We start from the raw sequence: 19,344 nt of genomic DNA, 5'->3' as shown, positions 1-19,344 counted from the left end.
TATTTCAAGAGCGAGCGGTGGCAAGTGTTAAGGGTGTGGTGTGAACCAGAGCTACACTTTCTGAACAAATGTGTATGAAGAATCTGGAATGAAAGGCACCCTTGAGAAAGACTGATATTTCTCACCCCATCCACTACTAAACCAAAACAAACCTGGCATCGCTAGACAAGTATGAAATACTGCATCCAAGTATGATGAAGATTGTCTAAACGACCAGCTTCTAACAGGACTGGCTGACTGGAGCAATATTCAGATTTTAAGAAGGACCAATAGCCCTGACTGCTAACATCAATTCGATGTTCCTTTAAGGCAAATTCCCAAACAACAAAGAAACTGCTCGAGGCTTCTCTGGCATCCAAGAAGTAACGAATTTATCCAGATATTGCAATATCGGCGTCACCTTTTTGCAGCTAAAAGGTCCGTAACTTGGGCAAGTTATGTTGTTAGGCAATTGGTGACTATATGATAAAGAAGAATAGCCAATTACTGCAGAAGCAAAACAAAACAAAATATACATGGACGTTTCCACCCAATTGGTAGAATTCCCCCAAACAACCGAAATCTTCGTTCAGTTGGTTGCAACCTCATCTCTCGCTGCAAAAATTTGAACTGGGTGGATAAGCAACAAAGATGAAGTTACAGACGCAGTTCTGAAAGGCTTGAAATAAACCGTCTACACGAAGCAAGTTGAGGGGAGCTCAAAACAGAAGACTCCTTGGTGGTTTGGATTCAATAGACTGTTACTCGTGATATTTTTCAAGTGCGCAGAAAAACAAAAGAACTGCCATAACTCAGAGGAAATTTCTGTCGCTCGTTTCTCCAGTATTTGACCCGATCGGATTGTTTGCGTCGTTCAGTGTTCACGTGAGACGACTTCTAAAAGGCATCTGGACTAAGAAGGGTCAAGGGTCAACATTGGGAAAAGAGTAGAGTCTTGTGCTTCAGAAGGATTCCTGAAATTGAAAAAAAACATTTTAAAGGTAGCTGAAAAAAGCATCGGTAGAAGTTACAATTTTAATTGAGCGATGGACAAACTGAACTTCAAGCGTTTTCTGAGGCTTCCCAAGAAAACGATATGTCAAGTGGCCAATCAATCTACATGCAGTTTTAAACATTGCAACAAAGATTCCAAAGGGACCCGAACCTGAAAGGTTTGTATCAGCAGTCAATAAATACAGACGTAGAGAAAGGATTCATAAAGATCTAAACACATCCAATGTGAAAGGCACTTTCGGGAAAAAATTGAGTCTGCCACACCATCCAGTGCCAGAACAAGCCTGGCAAATTATAAGGTATTTGCATTTCTGCATCGAAGTAGAAAGACGATTGCCTAAACGACAAGATATTAGCCGGACTGGATTTACCGCATGGGTTGATTGGTACAATTTTCACATTTCGTGAAGGACTATTAGTAGCCCTGACCGCAGATATTGAATGGTTGTTTTTACAAGTACAAGTTCCCGAGCAGGACAGACGTTGCTTGAGGTTTCTGTGGCGCCAAAGAACCAACGAATATATATTCAAGTATACAATTATCCCCGTCACGTAATTGGAGCTAAATATTCCCCATTTTGCGCAAACTATGCTCTCAAACAAGTGGGAATTGACAATGATGAGATTTTTCCAATTGGAGCAAAAGCAATACAAAACGAATTCTACATGAACGATTTTATCAAATCAATAGGAACCCCTGAAGAAGAAATTGTAATCTTCGGTCAGTTGCGACATCATCTTTGGCAGCATGGATTTGAACTGAAAAAATAGATAAGTAAAATGACGAGGTTTCCGAAGCAATCCCATCCCAGTAGACTTGAAATCAATCAGCAACACAAAACAAGTTGAGATTGAACCAAAAATCGGAGAGTTTTCCAATGCTTAGACTACAATGGACGGTTACTGATGATAGTCTTCAAGTTTGCAGAGGGACGAGGAAAAATGTTGAAACACCCATAACTCAGAGAAAGATTCGGTGGCTCGTATCGTCAATATTTGACCCGCACAGTACTGCAGTGGATACACAGCTCCCATCGTAAACAGCAAGTGTATTAAAAACAGTTGTTTTTTGAGATCACAATTTTGGTCATTGCCATCTCCAGTTTTTCCTCATCACCTCGGCTGCGCCTCCGAAATATTAAATTGTGGCGTGACAACAACCGTGCGCTTATACTCTTATTTTTTTCAGTTCATGCGTTTGATTTTTACGAATATAACCAAACATTAGAAATTGACAAGTTGATCTGTTGAGATCACTTTGCATCATTTCTAAAAATAGCAGAATATATAATATTTTATGTTTGGTTATTCTATCTCTAGAAGAATATCTAATTCAGCGCAAAGTTATTACCCTTATGTTGAGAAATAAATATTTCATTTTCTCTAATTGGCAAGAACTGGGAAAACTTGCTCTGAAAAAGTAATTTAAAAGGGGACGTGGAGTGACATGGGTCACAAAGTTTAGTTGATTTAGCCGAGACATGCCATCTTGATTTAGTGACAGAAGGTGGGGTTTCATGATGTTAATTGAAATTTTACCAATCTCGGCTCGTCTTGTTTAGGTCCTGTTAAATTATTTATTTTCTTGAAACTCCTGCCATCAAATTTTAGGTTCATGCATACATACCCGGGTCGAGGTTTGGCGGTGAATTTTTGTAAGAAATGCGGTGAAATGCGGTGAAAAAAATAATTTTCACCGCGTAATTCTTACATCTTTTTGCGGTGAATGCGGTGAATACCGGTGAATTGTTTATTTTCACCGCGTTCTCAGTAGTCATTCTAACTTATATCTTTGAAATTTCTCTAATGCGGTGAGTTTCGCGGTGAATTTTTGTAAGAAGTGCGGTGAAATGCGGTGAAAAAAAATAATTTTCACCGCGTAATTCTTACATCTTTTTGCGGTGAATGCGGTGAATACCGGTGAATTGTTTATTTTCACCGCGTTCTCAGTAGTCATTCTAACTTATATCTTTGAAATTTCTCTAATGCGGTGAGTTTCGCGGTGAATTTTTGTAGAAATGCGGTGAAATGCGGTGAAATATTTATTTTCACCGCATTCAGCGCAATCACCGCCTTTCTTACAAAGATTCACCGCATTCACCGCATTTCTTACAAAAATTTACCCAAAAACCTCGACCCGGGTATACATATATTGAAGTTTTTTCGCCCGCACAAATCTAATCAGAAATTTTTCAGAACATTTTTGATCTATTCTGTCCCCCCCCCCCCCCCCCACCTTATTTGGCATGTAACTTCTATATACAAACAAAACCGATACAATTTTTCAATTAGTCAAAATATTCCAATTTTATTGTCACGGGTAATGCACTTACCAACACCACGGTTTCTCCACATTTTGAAAATAAAGACCTGATTAACCACAAGCACACATACGATCAATAGGATCAATATCTTCGTAAAATTTCCAGATCTTCTGGATGACGCGATGACATCTGGAATTACGGGTAGCTCTTCATCACCTGATGTTGACTGATTTATTTTAACACTGCTTGAGACAGAGCTCTTCTTTGAAACATTGCGTTTGCTCTCGTTTTTTCTCACCGCCATATCAGATCTGAACTGAAAAAGTTTTAGTAATTTCACACCCTATGTCCGCAAAATGGGAAATAAATGCACGTTTCAGAGAAGACAAGGTAAGCTTTTTTATTAAATCATGTCACTTTTATTAATAGAAACGCACAGTATCAACAATATAATGTTGTTCCGACCCACTTAAGTGTGGGGAGGAACTATATACTCAACTGTTTTTTTTCTTCAGTCAACTTCAGTCGCCGATCGATATATTCATCTTACAGGATTGTGTGTGGTATCATTAAAAATTTTGTCCAAATTAAATTTTTTTTGAATTTCGCTTTTTCCGAGGAGTTACGGACGTTTGAAGATTTGTGAACGTTAGCCTAACTTCAGTTCTTTTGCTCACATTTTTCGTAATTTTGCTTAAATTTCATTCAATTTTTGCTATAAAATGATTTTAAATGATAACGATAGTCTAATGGTTTTACGTTTAGAGAAAGAAAAGAGTTGGTGAATTGTTTTAACCACCTGTTTTGCAAAAATTTTCAGCTAAATTTTTGGAAACCCATCATTCGTTTTTCTCTTTTTTTAAATAAAAAATTGCATCAAAAATGGTTATTTCGCCCACTCATTCCAGCTTCACTGGTAGTCCTGACATAACATTTGCCGAAACAGCCTACCTCCAGATATGGGCCAATTGAACATCCGGATCCTAGGAAAGTTTTCTGGAAAAAAAATTTTATGCAATCTTTCGATTATTAAACCAATAACTATAAAAAAATGTTTAGTTTACTTTTAATATATTAATATTTTTGTTTGCAAAAAATCTCTTAGGGATTTTTTTAGTACAAATGAGCCCGCGCCACAGGTCTCATTGATAATTTTTGCAATGAAAAAGGTTTCTGATTGACTTCTGGGTTTGTCATATTTCAAAAAAAAAAATTGCATTTTTTCATCACAGTAAAAAAAAAAGTTTTTTTTTCATTTAAAGGTTTAATTATCAAGAGGTTTTTTTATGATCCAATAAGGTCCATTGAAACAAAATTGCGCTTTATGAGTAAAGCTCTTGGTTCTTATGGCTCCGACATATTGTTTTCAAAAATTTTTACCTAATTGTTGAGTTTTGCGAGCATTTGATAATATTTTTGTAGACTTATGACTGAGTGTAGTCAATCAAATGTATAATTCGGTGTCGAAAAAACTATTTAAAAAACTATCTGACGCCCTCAGTTGACACGTAATGGATTTTGCTAACATAGTTCTAAAAGCTTCCAACATTCATAATCTTTTATATTAAATTTGATATAATGAACTTTTGGAAGCAGTAATAGCAGGACCAGTTTTTGTCTGGTTTTGCAATTTCATAGTTCAAAGAGGAAATGCATTGAAATGGGGCCATTTATATGTTTTTCGAAACACTTTTTATAACGTGTTTCGAAAGACTTTTTTCGGAACACTAATGTTTTTAAAGTTAATTGAAAACTAGAGGAGTTTCAAATCAAATGTCGATTATTGGCAGTTCATATTTACGTATGAAGTGATGCCAAGGGAGATAAATAATTATTTCAGCAAGAAATTGGGGATTTTTGTTTTCAAAACGTTTTGCATAAAACTGTTCGTCATATTTTGAATTCTGACTCTATTCATTGTTAAAGTGTACATTTTTGACTTAGTCTCACTAATGACATGTACAGTTAACTACATAGGTAGTTCCAAATAAAACAGTTGGCCATATTTCAGCTGGAAGCTTATGCTATTATTTCGTACGGTTTAAAAAAAAGTTTTATGAGATTTGCCATTGCAAACTTTTGTCGTAGCCCGTTCACGAAAGAGGTCGCTTTCATTTTTCAATAGAACAGTGATGTATTTTTCATTCCTGTTTTATATTTAAATAATGGTTTTTTGTTTATATTTTAGGTTTTTTGTTCCTTTTTTATTTTTTCGACTTTATCCAATTTTTGATGCTGTCGTGTCCAATCATCAATATTTTAGCTCATTATTGACATGTCAAATACCTCGTTAAGGGCGCTGATATGAGGCGCAATTGATTATACTAAATATTATTAGTGAATAGATTTCGATGTCTTATGTCGAAACTGTTTCCTCGAAAAATTGAAAAAAATTTGTAATTTTTGGCTGATATTGGTCTTTTCGTTGCAGTGTGAATGTACAAGCAAAGATAATGAATGATATCAGTTGATAGCTAATTGGTTTCAAGGCTTTGAATATAATTGTTTTCAAAACGTATTTTGCCCCGTTTTTTTCTGTCTACTTGTTAATTATTCACAGTAATGACAAATCCCATATCTTTTCTGGTGAAATACAAGTCACTTGGTTTAGCTTACTTTTTTCTGATGCGATTTTGACTTTATCATTCAGTTTGTTTAAGAAAAAATGGATGGACATTGATTTTTGGTCGTAAGTAATGCTTGTTGTTTTTGTTTCTTTTTTAACTTGTCTATTACTCTCCATAATGGCAGGTTTCAGCTTGAGAATTGCATATGAAGTGTTATCAATTTTGGTCTAATGCTAATTTCAGTTAATTTTAGGTTTGAATAGTTTTCTTTTTGCTATTTATGATCCACAGCCTGTTTTGTTTATGATTTTTTTATGATATCAACAACTCCCTAATGTCAGTTGATATTAACTGCTTTCACGACCTTGATTTAATTGTTTTTCGAACGTTTTTTCGATCTTTGTCCTTTTGTTTCCTCTCTACTCGTTAATTATTTTGAATAAGGTCAGGTCAAATTTCTTTACCGTTAAAATTTCAGTTATTATTTTTAGTTTAGTTTTTATCAGATCAAATTTTGACTTTTCATTGATTTTTAAAAAAATGAAGACATAGAGCATTGGTCAAATTAATGCTTGCTGTTTGTTTGATTTTATCGTTTTGTTATATCTTACTCTCCTTAATGGCAGGTATCATTGGCTCTTTAATGCATTATTATTTGTTTTGTATTGTAGTTTAAGCTTAAAATGATTAATAAATGGATACACCAATTAACTTTGAACATTAAGTCATTTTTTGAAAGTTTTCTAACTCTTCCTCATTTGGTGGACAATTAAATCAAAAACGTGGTTGAGCGGGGTCGGAACTTTATGAGCGAACGCACGTTACCAAGCCTGCTCGTGTAAAGTTTATACACGCCTGATATAACATCGCTTAGTTTTCAATTGACGGGTTTTGGTCGTGTCTATTGTTTGTGCTTTTTGATCCGGCTTAACGGTAAATTTTCAGCCGAGTAAATAGGCGCCTGAAGTATTAAACGCCGAAAATTCTGGTCTTATTTTTTTTGCTTTTACGGTATCTTTCCTTCTGATTTCGTCTTTGATTTTCTGTAATGGTTCTCATACCAACTACTCTTAATACATTTTATTGCGGGTTTCTCCAAAAATTTCCTGAGATTCTGGTATTATTAATTTGGTTTGTAATAAAATTTCGCGCTTAATAAAATTTTCCAAGAAGAGATCTCAATCAGGTGTTTCAGTATTTTGGCAATTTTAGCGTGAGAATTGCATTTAGAGTTTTATCAATTTTGGTCTAACGCTGATTTCAGTTAATTCTAGGTTTCAATAGTTTCATTTTCGCTATCTATGATCCACAGCCTGTTTTGTCTATAGTTTGTTTATGACATCAACAACTCCCTAATGTCATTCCTAGCATACATTTTTAAAAATTATATGAAGGTAGCATTGTCGTGTGCGTGTTTCTAAACAAATGATGCTGTCTAATGACAGTCTGTGGAATTATTTTCTTCGACTAGTCTCTGGTATACAAGTTTCTGTTACAGTTTTTGTTTTACAAGCAGTCCAGTAAAATCAGTAGTCTTTGGCCTTTCACACTTGTTTTCACTTTATGTTTAAAAAAATAACATAGTCATTCCGTGCTTCTGCCGTGCTTTCCGCTATGTTTACTTAAATACTCAAACTTCCCGGCTTCTCGATAAGTTATCCTACCAAAAAATAAGATTCCTGTGTTTCCCGCTAACTTTCCCAATAAACTCAAGATTCCCGAGATTTCCTGCAAGTTTAATCGGACAAAATTTTGTTTCCCGGGTTTCCCGACAAGATAACTGGTAACAACTAAGATTCCCGGGTTTCCCGACAAGATAACTGGTAATAACTAAGATTCCCGGGTTTCCCGACAAGACAACCGGGAAAAAATAAGATTCCCGGGTTTCCCGACAAGATAACTGGTAACAACTAAGATTCCCGGGTTTCCCGACAAGATAACTGGTAACAACTAAGATTCCCGGGTTTCCCGACAAGTTAACCGGGAAAAACTAAGATTCCCGGGTTTTCCGGCAGGGTTTCCGGGATTCGATGCACTGGGTATTTTTTCTTGCAATGAACCGGCCTGTCTTGTAATCCGTGTAAGCAGTAAAAAAATTTCTCTGTACGTCTAATGCCAAATGTTTATTAACTCCAATCAATGTGAAAATACAGAGTTTGTCAGTTTTTGGATACAAATAGATTTTGTCGAATCAATGGTTGAGGTGTTGAGGTCTATGAACAAAATATTGAGTGAAAACACCTCTTTTTTTAAAAAAAGAAAATTTTAATAAAAAATTGGGGCTATTTTTTCTTCAATACATGCAATTGAGCTTTTTCTTTCTACTTTATCTTTCTTTAATTATAGGCTGCGTCTACAGCTCTTTTAACGGTTTATTCATTTTCATGGTTGATAATCGGCTTCTTTTTCCACTTATTTTTACAGATTTGTTTTGTAAATATCAATTTTGTTTCTCTATTTCAGGTGTTGTGCTACTAGTCTACATTTTCTTTGGTTTGGTCTGTAGTTACTTTTTATCTGGACATAGCAATTAATATATTTTACTGTTTTGTTCGAAAAAAATAAATGAATTTACCATTAATGTTTTCCGTTTTAATACCCCTATGCCTCCCTTTTTCTACTTGTTTCGTTCATTTCTCAGTAGGTGTCTGATTGCTACTTGTTTTGCAATCCATTTAGAAATCAAGCTTGTGTTAAGTTTTACCGATAATTTCTACTGTTTGCATACTCATTTTAATAAAAAACCATTTTTTCGCAGCAGTTTAACTAGAATTCCAGATCTGATCAGTTGTTTTTAAGCTGCTGTTTTTTGATTTTCTATTTTCGCCAATTTTACTGATTCGACTGCCCATGTCTCTTTTATTTTTTGTTCTCTAATTTTTTTTAAATGCTCTGTCTCGAAGTTTTTCCTGAAACTATTAATTCCCAAAAAATAGTTTTAGGCAGTCCGGTCATCCACAAAAAGTCTCTTTTGATAGTATGAATTGTTCTCTGATTTCTATTCGGCGTGTGTTTCAGGGAAAAAAGTTGTACTTTTGTGCTCGTTTTCTTCCATTAGCAGACCATTGGCAAAAGGGATTATACCTTTTGAATTTTTGTTGAACATAGTTTCGGTTTTTTTGTTCATATCAAATTTTAATTCATTTGGTTTCTAAAAATATTTTTGCGTTTAAGTAAGACAAATCATGTAAAACTTCACGCTATAATTTTTGCATTATTATAGGGAAAAGTTTATGTTTATTACAGCAAAAAAGCAAGTTTTAATATGATTCTGCGGTCCACTCAACAGATTTGAGGTTGTGGCGGAAAAAAATATTTAAACTTTTGCATTTTTTTGGAAAGGATTGACTTTTTACCACGTGCCGACCTTAACGTTCGCGCCGTTGGGCTAACGTTTTTTTGAAGCATCTCCTGCTTTCAATTTCATGATAAAATTTTTTAAGTTCTGCAGAGATTCTTCTCAATTCTTCACTTTTTTCTTTTGTATCTCACTGAAAAAAAGTGTTGTGCAAAATTTTTCCAACTACCTAAAATTTGAAATTTGCTGAACCTAAATAATGATTTTTTGAACTATCTAAAAAAATGCTTACTATATCTTGTTTGAAATTCAATTGAAAAACAATCCCTTCTGGGTTTATTCTCTTCTTAGAAAAAATCCTTTGCACCTAATACTCAGAAAATCTCAGTTTTGAAAAGAAAAGTAAGTTAATTTTATATAATCAGTCGCTTAAAGTTTACAAATCAGATATATTATGCATACTTAATTTCTTTCGTGCACTATATACACTCAAAATGTATTGCCCTTGTAAGAGACAAAATGTGCAAACGAAAATCATTCTAAGTACAAACACTTGAAACAACCCAAACAGCAAAACCCAACGTACATCAGGCAATCAGAATTATATTGGTCTGAACAACGGTCTGGCCTAGAGCCTGTTTGGTCTGTTTTTCTAAAGTTAGTCACAATCAAAAATGAGTTTTAACCTCAAAGTCGCATTTGCGATTTGGAATACTAATAACACATAAAAAATAGTCTTCCTATACAGCGTTTGATTGAAATTTAGCATTAAAACTATGCATTTTTTAAAACTTTTTGCTGTTGACATATTTCTCCAGGAAATTCAAACCTTTCTGGCAATAAATATAAATTCCCGATGAAAAAGCTTACCGTGCTGTTATTGTGGTGAATGTTTTCGAATGCTGAGCAACTTGATTTGTTTTGAATATATTGTTTGTGAGTTTTCAATCAAAAATCAATGAGCAAAACGGTGAAAGTGGAAACCGACAACTTTAGATACTGCGTCTGTATTGAATAAAATTGCATTAGGCTATAATAATATAATCAATTGTAATGTTTGCAGGGAAATTTATTTGATTAAACAAAAAGTTTACTTTAAAGTGCTTACTTTTCTTCGAGCTTTTAATTTTTCTCTTTCCTTGCTATCTGAAAAAAAATGATTATACCCAATGAATATCTGTTCGAATACGAAAATTTTCCAGCGCCTCTGTTCATATGCGCGTTGAATATCAAATGAAACCAAGTTATGAAATGTGGCAAGGGAGAAGTGGTGTTCGCGTTTCGCGGAAAAGCTCTCCAACGAACAGTTGTACAAAATTGAAAATAAATGGGTTTCCCCAGTGATTCTTGAATTTTTATCGTGTAAGATCTGATGAGATGCTGATCAAAACATTCATCGTATAAGATCTCATCTATTCTCACACGATAAAAATTTTGCCTTACATAAACTTTCTTTGGGTAAGTTCTGATAAGAAACTGATAGGAAAAGTAGGATCAGATATTATAAGATAATAATTTAATTTTGCTGAATTGCTATCTTATAAGATCTGATAAGTATCTTATCAGATTTTACACGATAAACATTCACGCAGGGCAGAATTTTTATCTTGTAAGATCTGATAGGGCCTGTCTTAATGGTTTCGACTTTGCCGTATAAAGTAGTCAACTTCCTATGAAGGTGAGAAATAATCGATCAACTAACCAATTGAAACAAACAACTATACAAAAAATGCTTGTTGAGTCGGTTTCTGCGGCGGTTTTATTTAGTCTCATCTAGGTATTATGGCTCAACATAGCAGTCCACAATTATTTAGCTAATTGAAAAAAATCATCCTAGTTTGATAATCACCAGATTAGAAAAAGTCCCTGACACTGGAAAAGAATTTTTTACTATATCTTATAAGTCTCAAAAGACAAAATCAGATCAATTTTTATGTGTTGCTCTGACCCTTAAGTGTTGCTGGCTGTAGTTTTTTCGCTACTGCTTGAAAGCAGCTCTGAATTGTCTTCAGCTTGAGGAACATGCCGTACTTTAAGAATTTTAGTCGTATAAGATCTGATAAAATTCAAAAAATTGAGTCATAGCTTTCCGGATGTGTATCTTACAGGATCTTATAAGCTTAATGAAAGATCTTACACGCTAGACATTTTTTGTAATTGAGAATTTTTATCGTGTAGGACCTTATAAGGCAGAATTTTTATTTTGTAGGATCTGGCAAGATTGAACTTTTATCGTGTAAGATCTTATCAGACCTTTTTTTTAAATGGAGTTAAACTTGATAAATTGTCTTACAAAGTCTTAGTCAGGCGACGCATAATCTTATAAGTATTTGTAAGACACTTTTGTAAGAAGTTTGTAACAGCTTACGCGATAAAAATTCTCAAATATCTGGTGTTTATATAACGGTAAATCATTCATTTTATAACTACCCTTAACTTTAGGAAGTCAGGAACGGTATACTAAGCTTTAGGTAACTGATCAAATCTTAAGATAAAGAGTTATAGCAGCTTGAGCATATTACCACATTACTTGATTCAATGAAACCAGCTAGCTTAAGTGTATCGGTCCTAGTCCCATTAGCCATGACAAAATTTCGGCGTTATTCAGTTGGTTTTCCCTTCCAAAATTATGAGCTATCTTTTTTAAAAACTAATGCAGTTTTCTGAAGAATTTGTGGTTCCTTTGAATTGTAAAAGGTGAAGGAGTATAAATACTGACTCAGTTATATGCATTATTGCACGTAAAATGAGGATGGGAAAAACACAGACTTTTGGAACGACTAATGATGGACCCATGAAAAGATTTTAACTCAACTTGGTAAGCGAACATTGTGTTGAGCTTAAGTCCAGTCCAAATTTTGGGTCGAGCCAAAGTCTTTTGCAAAATTTTGGGTCCCGTTGAAGCCTTTTGCGAAAAATTTGAGTTGAGCTGAAGTCCAGATTGTCTTAGAGTCCAGCTAAATTCTTTTCATAGCTCAAATGAGTCGAGCATGGTCTTTTCATAGTACATTTTGGTCGAGCATTGTCTTTTCATAAGTTTGTACCTAGACATGGGTATTCCATAGCAGTTGTCCACGACGAGTCACAATTTGTATCGTTCAAGTTTGTATTCTCTGCAGATGTCGAATCTCTGCAGGTTCTGTTCTGAACCAAAGCACAAACTAACCAACCGACGGGTGTAGTCAAACATATGTATAGACCCCAGTGATTCTGGAATTTATATCGTGTAAGATCTGATAACAGGCAGATCAAAAATTTTTATCGTGTAAGATCTTATCTGATCTTACACGATAAAACATTCTGCTCTAAAAGAACTTTAATCGTGTAAGAACTGATAAGACTCTTATCAGATCTTATAATATAATAATTCACTTTTGCATAATCATTATATTATAAGATCTCATTATATCTTGCAGTTCTTACACGATAAAACTTCTAGGAGGGCAAAATTTGTATCGTGTAATATTGATAAGACATGTTTTAATGGTTTCAAAAATGGTGTATAACGTTGTCAAGTTTATTTGAAATTTAAAAAAATAATGGGTCAACTAGCCAATTATAGAACAAAAAATGTTCTTTTGATGGTAAATATGAGATAATTTTCTCTTTGTGGCTCTGAGACTAAAGTGTTCTATGCTGTAGCTTTTGGCTTCTGGTTGAAAGCAACTTTGAATGACTTACTTAAAGAGTTTTTATTAAATGAGCTCTGTTAAAAAACCTTATCAAAAAGACGAGTCACAAATTTCCGAATGTTTATCTTCTTATAAGATTCTTATAAGATCTCACACGATAAACATTTTTGTCAGGCGAAATTTTTGTCGTGAAGGGCCTTATAAGGCAGAATTTTAATTTTGTAGGAGCTGGCAAAAGTGAACTTTTATCGTGCGAGATCTTATCAGACCTAATAAAATAGTTATTGTGTCAGACCTGTTTATCTGTCTTGCAGAGTCTTTGTCAGGCGACGCATAATCTTATAAGTATTTTTACGACACTTTTGAAAGAAATTTTAAAGATCTTTTACGATAAATTTTCTTAAATTTCGAGTGATAGAAAGCAGGTTCAAGTTCAGATAAAACGATCTTAACTTGGGAATTGCGGAGAAATTAAAACTTTTCAGGGTTTTTATAAGCTTTCTAGGATTTAAATAAAAACACTGAAGACTTCCAGTTTACTATATTTCAGAGGCAGACTCGCCATGTAAAAAGATTTCTTCCTTCAACCACAAAACTTAAATATTTAATGCGTATCCCCACCAAGTTAGAACGTTTTTACAATCAAAATCAGATAAAAACTCACCACTGAATGCCCAACGTATAAAAAACCTTGAAAAACAGAGCATTCAATCAGATTTTCAAAAAACAAGGACGATCAAACCACTAATAACGGTTCATAACAAAAACAAACAAACTTGTAACAAATCAAACGTTCTTTATCCAGAATTTTGAAAACAGATTTAAAATGAAGCTCAGGAGACTTTTGGATATGTAGTGACATTAAAAACTCATACTGCAGTAGGTTTCAATACCAAGTTGATCTCCTCAGCTTTCAACCCCAGTCAGAAACCGCTTTGGCAACCCGAAACGATGCCAAATAAAGCCAGAATCATGCCAAACAGCTCAGGCAACAATTGAAGTTGAAAGTGGGAGCTGAGTGACAACAAAAAGTGACGAAAATTCAGCATTCACCACGCCATCCACAAGTTCGTACTAACACATCCGACGAATGTGATTGAATGGCTGAGCAGTCTAACATAACAAAGGCAAAAGCGAAAAGTAAAATTTTTCAAGCCCGGGCCGAGGAATTTGGCCAAAATTATGTAAGATCAGCGGCAACTAGCGTTGACAAGTCGGAAAATTCACCGCAATTTTCTTACATAATTTTGCGTTGAATGCGTTGAATTTAAGACAAAAATTCAACGCATTCAACGCAAAATTATGTGAGAAATGGCGGGGAATTTTCCAACTTGTCAACGCTAGTTGCCGCTGATCTTACATATTTAGCGTTGAATTTAGCGTAGATCTTACATATTTAGCGTAGAATTTAGCGTAGATCTTACATAATTAGCGTTGAATTTAGCGTAGATCTTACATATTTTTGCGTTGAAATTAGCGTTGATCTTACAAAAAATCAACGCGTAGAACTCTCGGTATGGGACTCGAACCACTGACCTCCTGTTTACTTGTCGCCTCTTCTACCATTGCGCCACCGTACCTTGGTTTCCTTAAGAGCCGCAATCCTTAGAAAGCGTAGATCTTACATATTTTGCGTTGAATTTAGCGTAGATCTTAAATATTTTGCGTTGATTTTAGCGTAGATCTTACATATTTTGCATTGAATTTAGCGCAGAACTTGCATATGTTTCGTCGAATTTAGCCTAGATCTTACATATTGTTCGTTGAATTTAGCCGAAATCTTACATAATTTCAACGTATTCAACGCATTTATCATGTGAGAAGTTCTGGGAAAAATTTAAAAATTTTTATAACTTTTGAAAAAAATTCTAATTCATAAAATGGTCTGAAATGGTTTTTGCACCGTAAGAGAGCAAATGGTTATCTTTTGCTGACTTCATTTTTCTCAATTGTGCAGTATAGGGGTCGAAACAGTACAAAAATTATTTTTTCAAAAAAAACTTGAAAAATTTGAAATCATCAAATGGTCTGAATTGGATTTTGAACTATAAAAGAGCACTAAAAAAAATTTTTTCTGACTTCTTGTTAATCACCTTTGGAGTATAGGGTTGGAAATAGTGAAAAAAATAGTTTCTCGAAAAAAAACCTGAAAAATTTTGAAATCGTAAAATGATCTGAAACGGATTTTGCACTATAAAAGAGCACTAAGAAGTGATTTTTCTCACCTGTGCAATATAGGGTCGAAACAGTTAAAAAATTAACTTTTTGAAAAAAAAACTTGAAAAATTTGAAATCGTAAAATGGTCTCAATTGCATTTTGCACTATAAAAGAGCACTAAAAAATGATTTTTCTCTGACTTCACGTCTCTCACCTTTGCAGCATAGGGTTTGAAACAGTGAAAAAAATAGATTTTTCGAGAAAAGTTTTGAAATCGTAAAATGGTATCAAACGGATTTTGCACTATAAAAGAGAACTAAAAAATGGTTTTTTGCTGACATCGCTTTTCTCACCTGTGAAATATAGGAGTCGAAACAGTGAAAAATTTGACTTTTTGAAGAAAAAAAAATTTAAAGCTTTTGAAATCATAAAGTGACCTGAAATGGAATTCAAAAAATTCAACATTAAGTTTGTAAGATCTACGCCAAAATTGTACGCAAAATATGTAAGGTTGGTCTTGAAAGCGTTGATTTTATGTAAGATCTATGCTAAATTCAACGCTAAATATGTAAGATCTACGCTACAATTCAACGCTAAATGTGTAAAATCTACGCCAAATTTCAACGCAAAATATGTAAGATTGGCGTTGAGTGCGTTGAAGTTATGTAAGATCTAAGCTAAAATTCAACGCTAAATATGTAAGATCTACGCCGAATTTCAACGCAAAATATGTAAGATTGGCGTTGAGTGCGTTGAATTTATGTAAGATCTACGCTAAAATTCAACGCTTAATATGTAAGATCTACGCTAAAATTTAACGCAAATTTATATAAAATTGGCGTTGAATGCGTTGATTTTATGTAAGATCTACTCTAAATTCAACGCTAAATATGTAAGATCTACGCTGAAATTCAACGCAAAATATGTAAGATTGGCGTTGAATGCGTTGAATTTATGTAAGATCTACGCTAAATTCAACGCAAAATATACAAGATCTACGCTAAAATTCAACGCTAAATATGTAAGATCTACGCCAAATTTCAACGCAAAATATGTAAGATTGGCGTTGAATGCGTTGAATTTATGTAAGATCTACGCTAAATTCAACGCTAAATATGTAAGATCTACGCTAAAATTCAACGCTAAATATGTAAGATCTACGCCAAGTTTCAACGCAAAATATGTAAGATTGGCGTTGAATGCGTTGAATTTATGTAAGATCTACGCTAAATTCAACGCTAAATATGTAAGATCTACGCTAAAATTGAACGCTTAATATGTAAGATCTACGCTAAAATTCAACGCTAAATTTGTAAGATCTACACCAAATTTCAACGCAAAATATGTAAGATTGGCGTTGAATGCGTTGAATTTATGTAAGATCTACGCTAAATTCAACGCTAATTATGTAAGATCTACACTAAATTCATTGCTAAATATGTAAGATCTACGCTAAAATTCAACGCTAAATATGTAAGATCTACTCCAAAATTCAACGCAAAACTATTTAAGATTGGCGTTGAATGCTTTGAATTTATGTAAGATCTACGCTAAATTCAACGCTAAATATGTAAGATCTACGCTAAAATTCAACGCTAAATATGTAAGATCTACGCCAAATTTCAACGCAAAATACGTAAGATTGGCGTTGAATGCGTTGAATTTATGTAAGATCTACGCTAAATTCAAGGCTAAATATGTAAGATCTACGCTAAAATTCAACGCTAAATATGTAAGATCTACGCCAAATTTCAACGCAAAATACGTAAGATTGGCGTTGAATGCGTTGAATTTATGTAAGATCTAAGCTAAAACTCAACGCTAAATATGTAAGATCTACGCCAAATTTCAACGCAAAATATGTAAGATTGGCGTTGAATGCGTTGAATTTATGTAAGATCTACGCTAAATTCAACGCAAAATATACAAGATCTACGCTAAAATTCAACGCTAAATATGTAAGATCTACGCCAAATTTCAACGCAAAATATGTAAGATTGGCGTTGAATGCGTTGAATTTATGTAAGATCTACGATAAATTCAACGCTAAATATGTAAGATCTACGCTAAAATTCAACGCTAAATATGTAAGATCTACGCCAAATTTCAACGCAAAATATGTAAGATTGGCGTTGAATGCGTTCAATTTATGTAAGATCTACGCTAAATTCAACGCTGAATATGTAAGATCTACGCTAAAATTGAACACTTAATATGTAAGATCTACGCTAAAATTCAACGCTAAATTTGTAAGATCTACACCAAATTTCAACGCAAAATATGTAAGATTGGCGTTGAATGCGTTGAATTTATGTAAGATCTACGCTAAATTCAACGCTAATTATGTAAGATCTACACTAAATTCAACGCTAAATATGTAAGATCTACGCTAAAATTCAACGCTAAATATGTAAGATCTACGCCAAAATTCAACGCAAAACTATTTAAGATTGGCGTTGAATGCTTTGAATTTATGTAAGATCTACGCTAAATTCAACGCTAAATATGTAAGATCTACGCTAAAATTCAACGCTAAATATGTAAGATCTACGCCAAATTTCAACGCAAAATACGTAAGATTGGCGTTGAATGCGTTGAATTTATGTAAGATCTACGCTAAATTCAACGCTAAATATGTAAGATCTACACTAAATTCAACGCTAAATATGTAAGATCTACACTAAATTCAACGCTAAATATGTAAGATCTACGCTAAAATTCAACGCTAAATATATAAGATCTACGCCAAAATTCAACGCAAAATTATTTAAGATTGGCGTTGAATGCGTTGAATTTATGTAAGATCTACGCTAAATTCAACGCTAAATATGTAAGATCTACGCTAAAATTCAACGCTAAATATATAAGATCTACGCCAAAATTCAACGCAAAATTATTTAAGATTGGCGTTGAATGCGTTGAATTTATGTAAGATCTACACTAAATTCAACGCTAAATATGTAAGATTGGCGTTGAATGCGTTGAATTTATGTAAGATCTACGCTAAATTCAACGCTAATTATGTAAGATCTACACTAAATTCAACGCTAAATATGTAAGATCTACGCTAAAATTCAACGCTAAATATGTAAGATCTACGCCAAAATTCAACGCAAAACTATTTAAGATTGGCGTTGAATGCTTTGAATTTATGTAAGATCTACGCTAAATTCAACGCTAAATATGTAAGATCTACGCTAAAATTCAACGCTAAATATGTAAGATCTACGCCAAATTTCAACGCAAAATACGTAAGATTGGCGTTGAATGCGTTGAATTTATGTAAGATCTACGCTAAATTCAACGCTAAATATGTAAGATCTACACTAAATTCAACGCTAAATATGTAAGATCTACACTAAATTCAACGCTAAATATGTAAGATCTACGCTAAAATTCAACGCTAAATATATAAGATCTACGCCAAAATTCAACGCAAAATTATTTAAGATTGGCGTTGAATGCGTTGAATTTATGTAAGATCTACGCTAAATTCAACGCTAAATATGTAAGATCTACGCTAAAATTCAACGCTAAATATGTAATATCTACGCCAAATTTCAACGCAAAATATGTAAGATTGGCGTTGAATGCGTTGAATTTATGTAAGATCTACGCTAAATTCAACGCTAAATATGTAAGATCTACACTAAATTCAACGCTAAATATGTAAGATTGGCGTTGAATGCGTTGAATTTGTGTAAGATCTACGCTAAATTCAACGCTAAATATGTAAGATCTACACTAAATTCAACGCTAAATATGTAAGATCTACGCTAAAATTCAACGCTAAATATGTAAGATCTACGCCAAAATTCAACGCAAAATTATTTAAGATTGGCCTTGAATATGTTGAATTTATGTAAGATCTAAGCTCAAGCGTAGATCTTACATAAATTCAACGCATTCAACGCCAATCTTACATAATTTTGCGTTTTTTAGCGTTGACACCTCGGCCCGGGAGGTTGAATCTTAAAATACCTATGGTTCTGCTGGTTCCTACTCAACTGAACCAGGAATTTTGCGCATGAACGAGGTCATCAGTGGATTCGAAAATAATATAACAAAGAATCTACACAAGGACCGAGAGTACAAAATGCACATCTTTGACAGGACATCCATTTCTAATGACGGTGTCGTACAGAAATCGTTTACTGTAGTTGAATTGATTTGCTGAGTGAAATTAAGATACTTGCTGCTCCAAAATTATTAGTGATTTCGCGCAGCGATTTTACTATCAAATTTGTGCTTTGAATATCCGTCTTTCTGAGTTTCACTTTAGAGTGATATTAGCGTCGCCAATTCAGCGTTAACTTATAAACTAGTATTTTGCTTAGCGAAATTAGGCTTTTTCTGGTATTGTGAAACCGAGTGACTCACGGAACGAAATTCGGATTGAAAAGAGACAACTAAAGTTGAATTCAGATTCGAG

At 33.9% G+C, this 19,344-nt stretch overlaps 2 protein-coding genes across 5 annotated transcripts in view; one reads left to right on the top strand and one right to left on the bottom strand.

Annotated features, from left to right (window-relative positions):
* Window positions 1-10,033, bottom strand: part of LOC142349685 (uncharacterized) — a 46,328-nt gene extending 36,295 nt beyond the window's left edge. The window contains exons 1-2 of the mRNA XM_075401412.1: window positions 9,993-10,033; window positions 3,327-3,573 (exon numbers count right to left, since the gene is read on the bottom strand). Coding sequence (XP_075257527.1) covers window positions 3,327-3,561 — 235 coding nt within the window. The 5' untranslated portion in view covers window positions 3,562-3,573; window positions 9,993-10,033. The remainder of the gene's footprint in view (window positions 1-3,326; window positions 3,574-9,992) is intronic.
* Window positions 1-19,344, top strand: part of LOC142349540 (endoplasmic reticulum resident protein 44-like) — a 558,035-nt gene that overhangs the window by 473,615 nt on the left and 65,076 nt on the right. The gene's annotated exons all lie outside the window — the stretch shown is intronic.

This window comes from Convolutriloba macropyga, chromosome 11 (genome assembly GCF_964194025.1).
Source record: "Convolutriloba macropyga chromosome 11, txConMacr16.3, whole genome shotgun sequence".
NCBI classification, from domain to species: domain Eukaryota; kingdom Metazoa; phylum Xenacoelomorpha; order Acoela; family Convolutidae; genus Convolutriloba; species Convolutriloba macropyga.
Note: the sequence above shows the minus strand (reverse complement) of the source record. Positions and strands in the feature narration are given on the sequence as shown.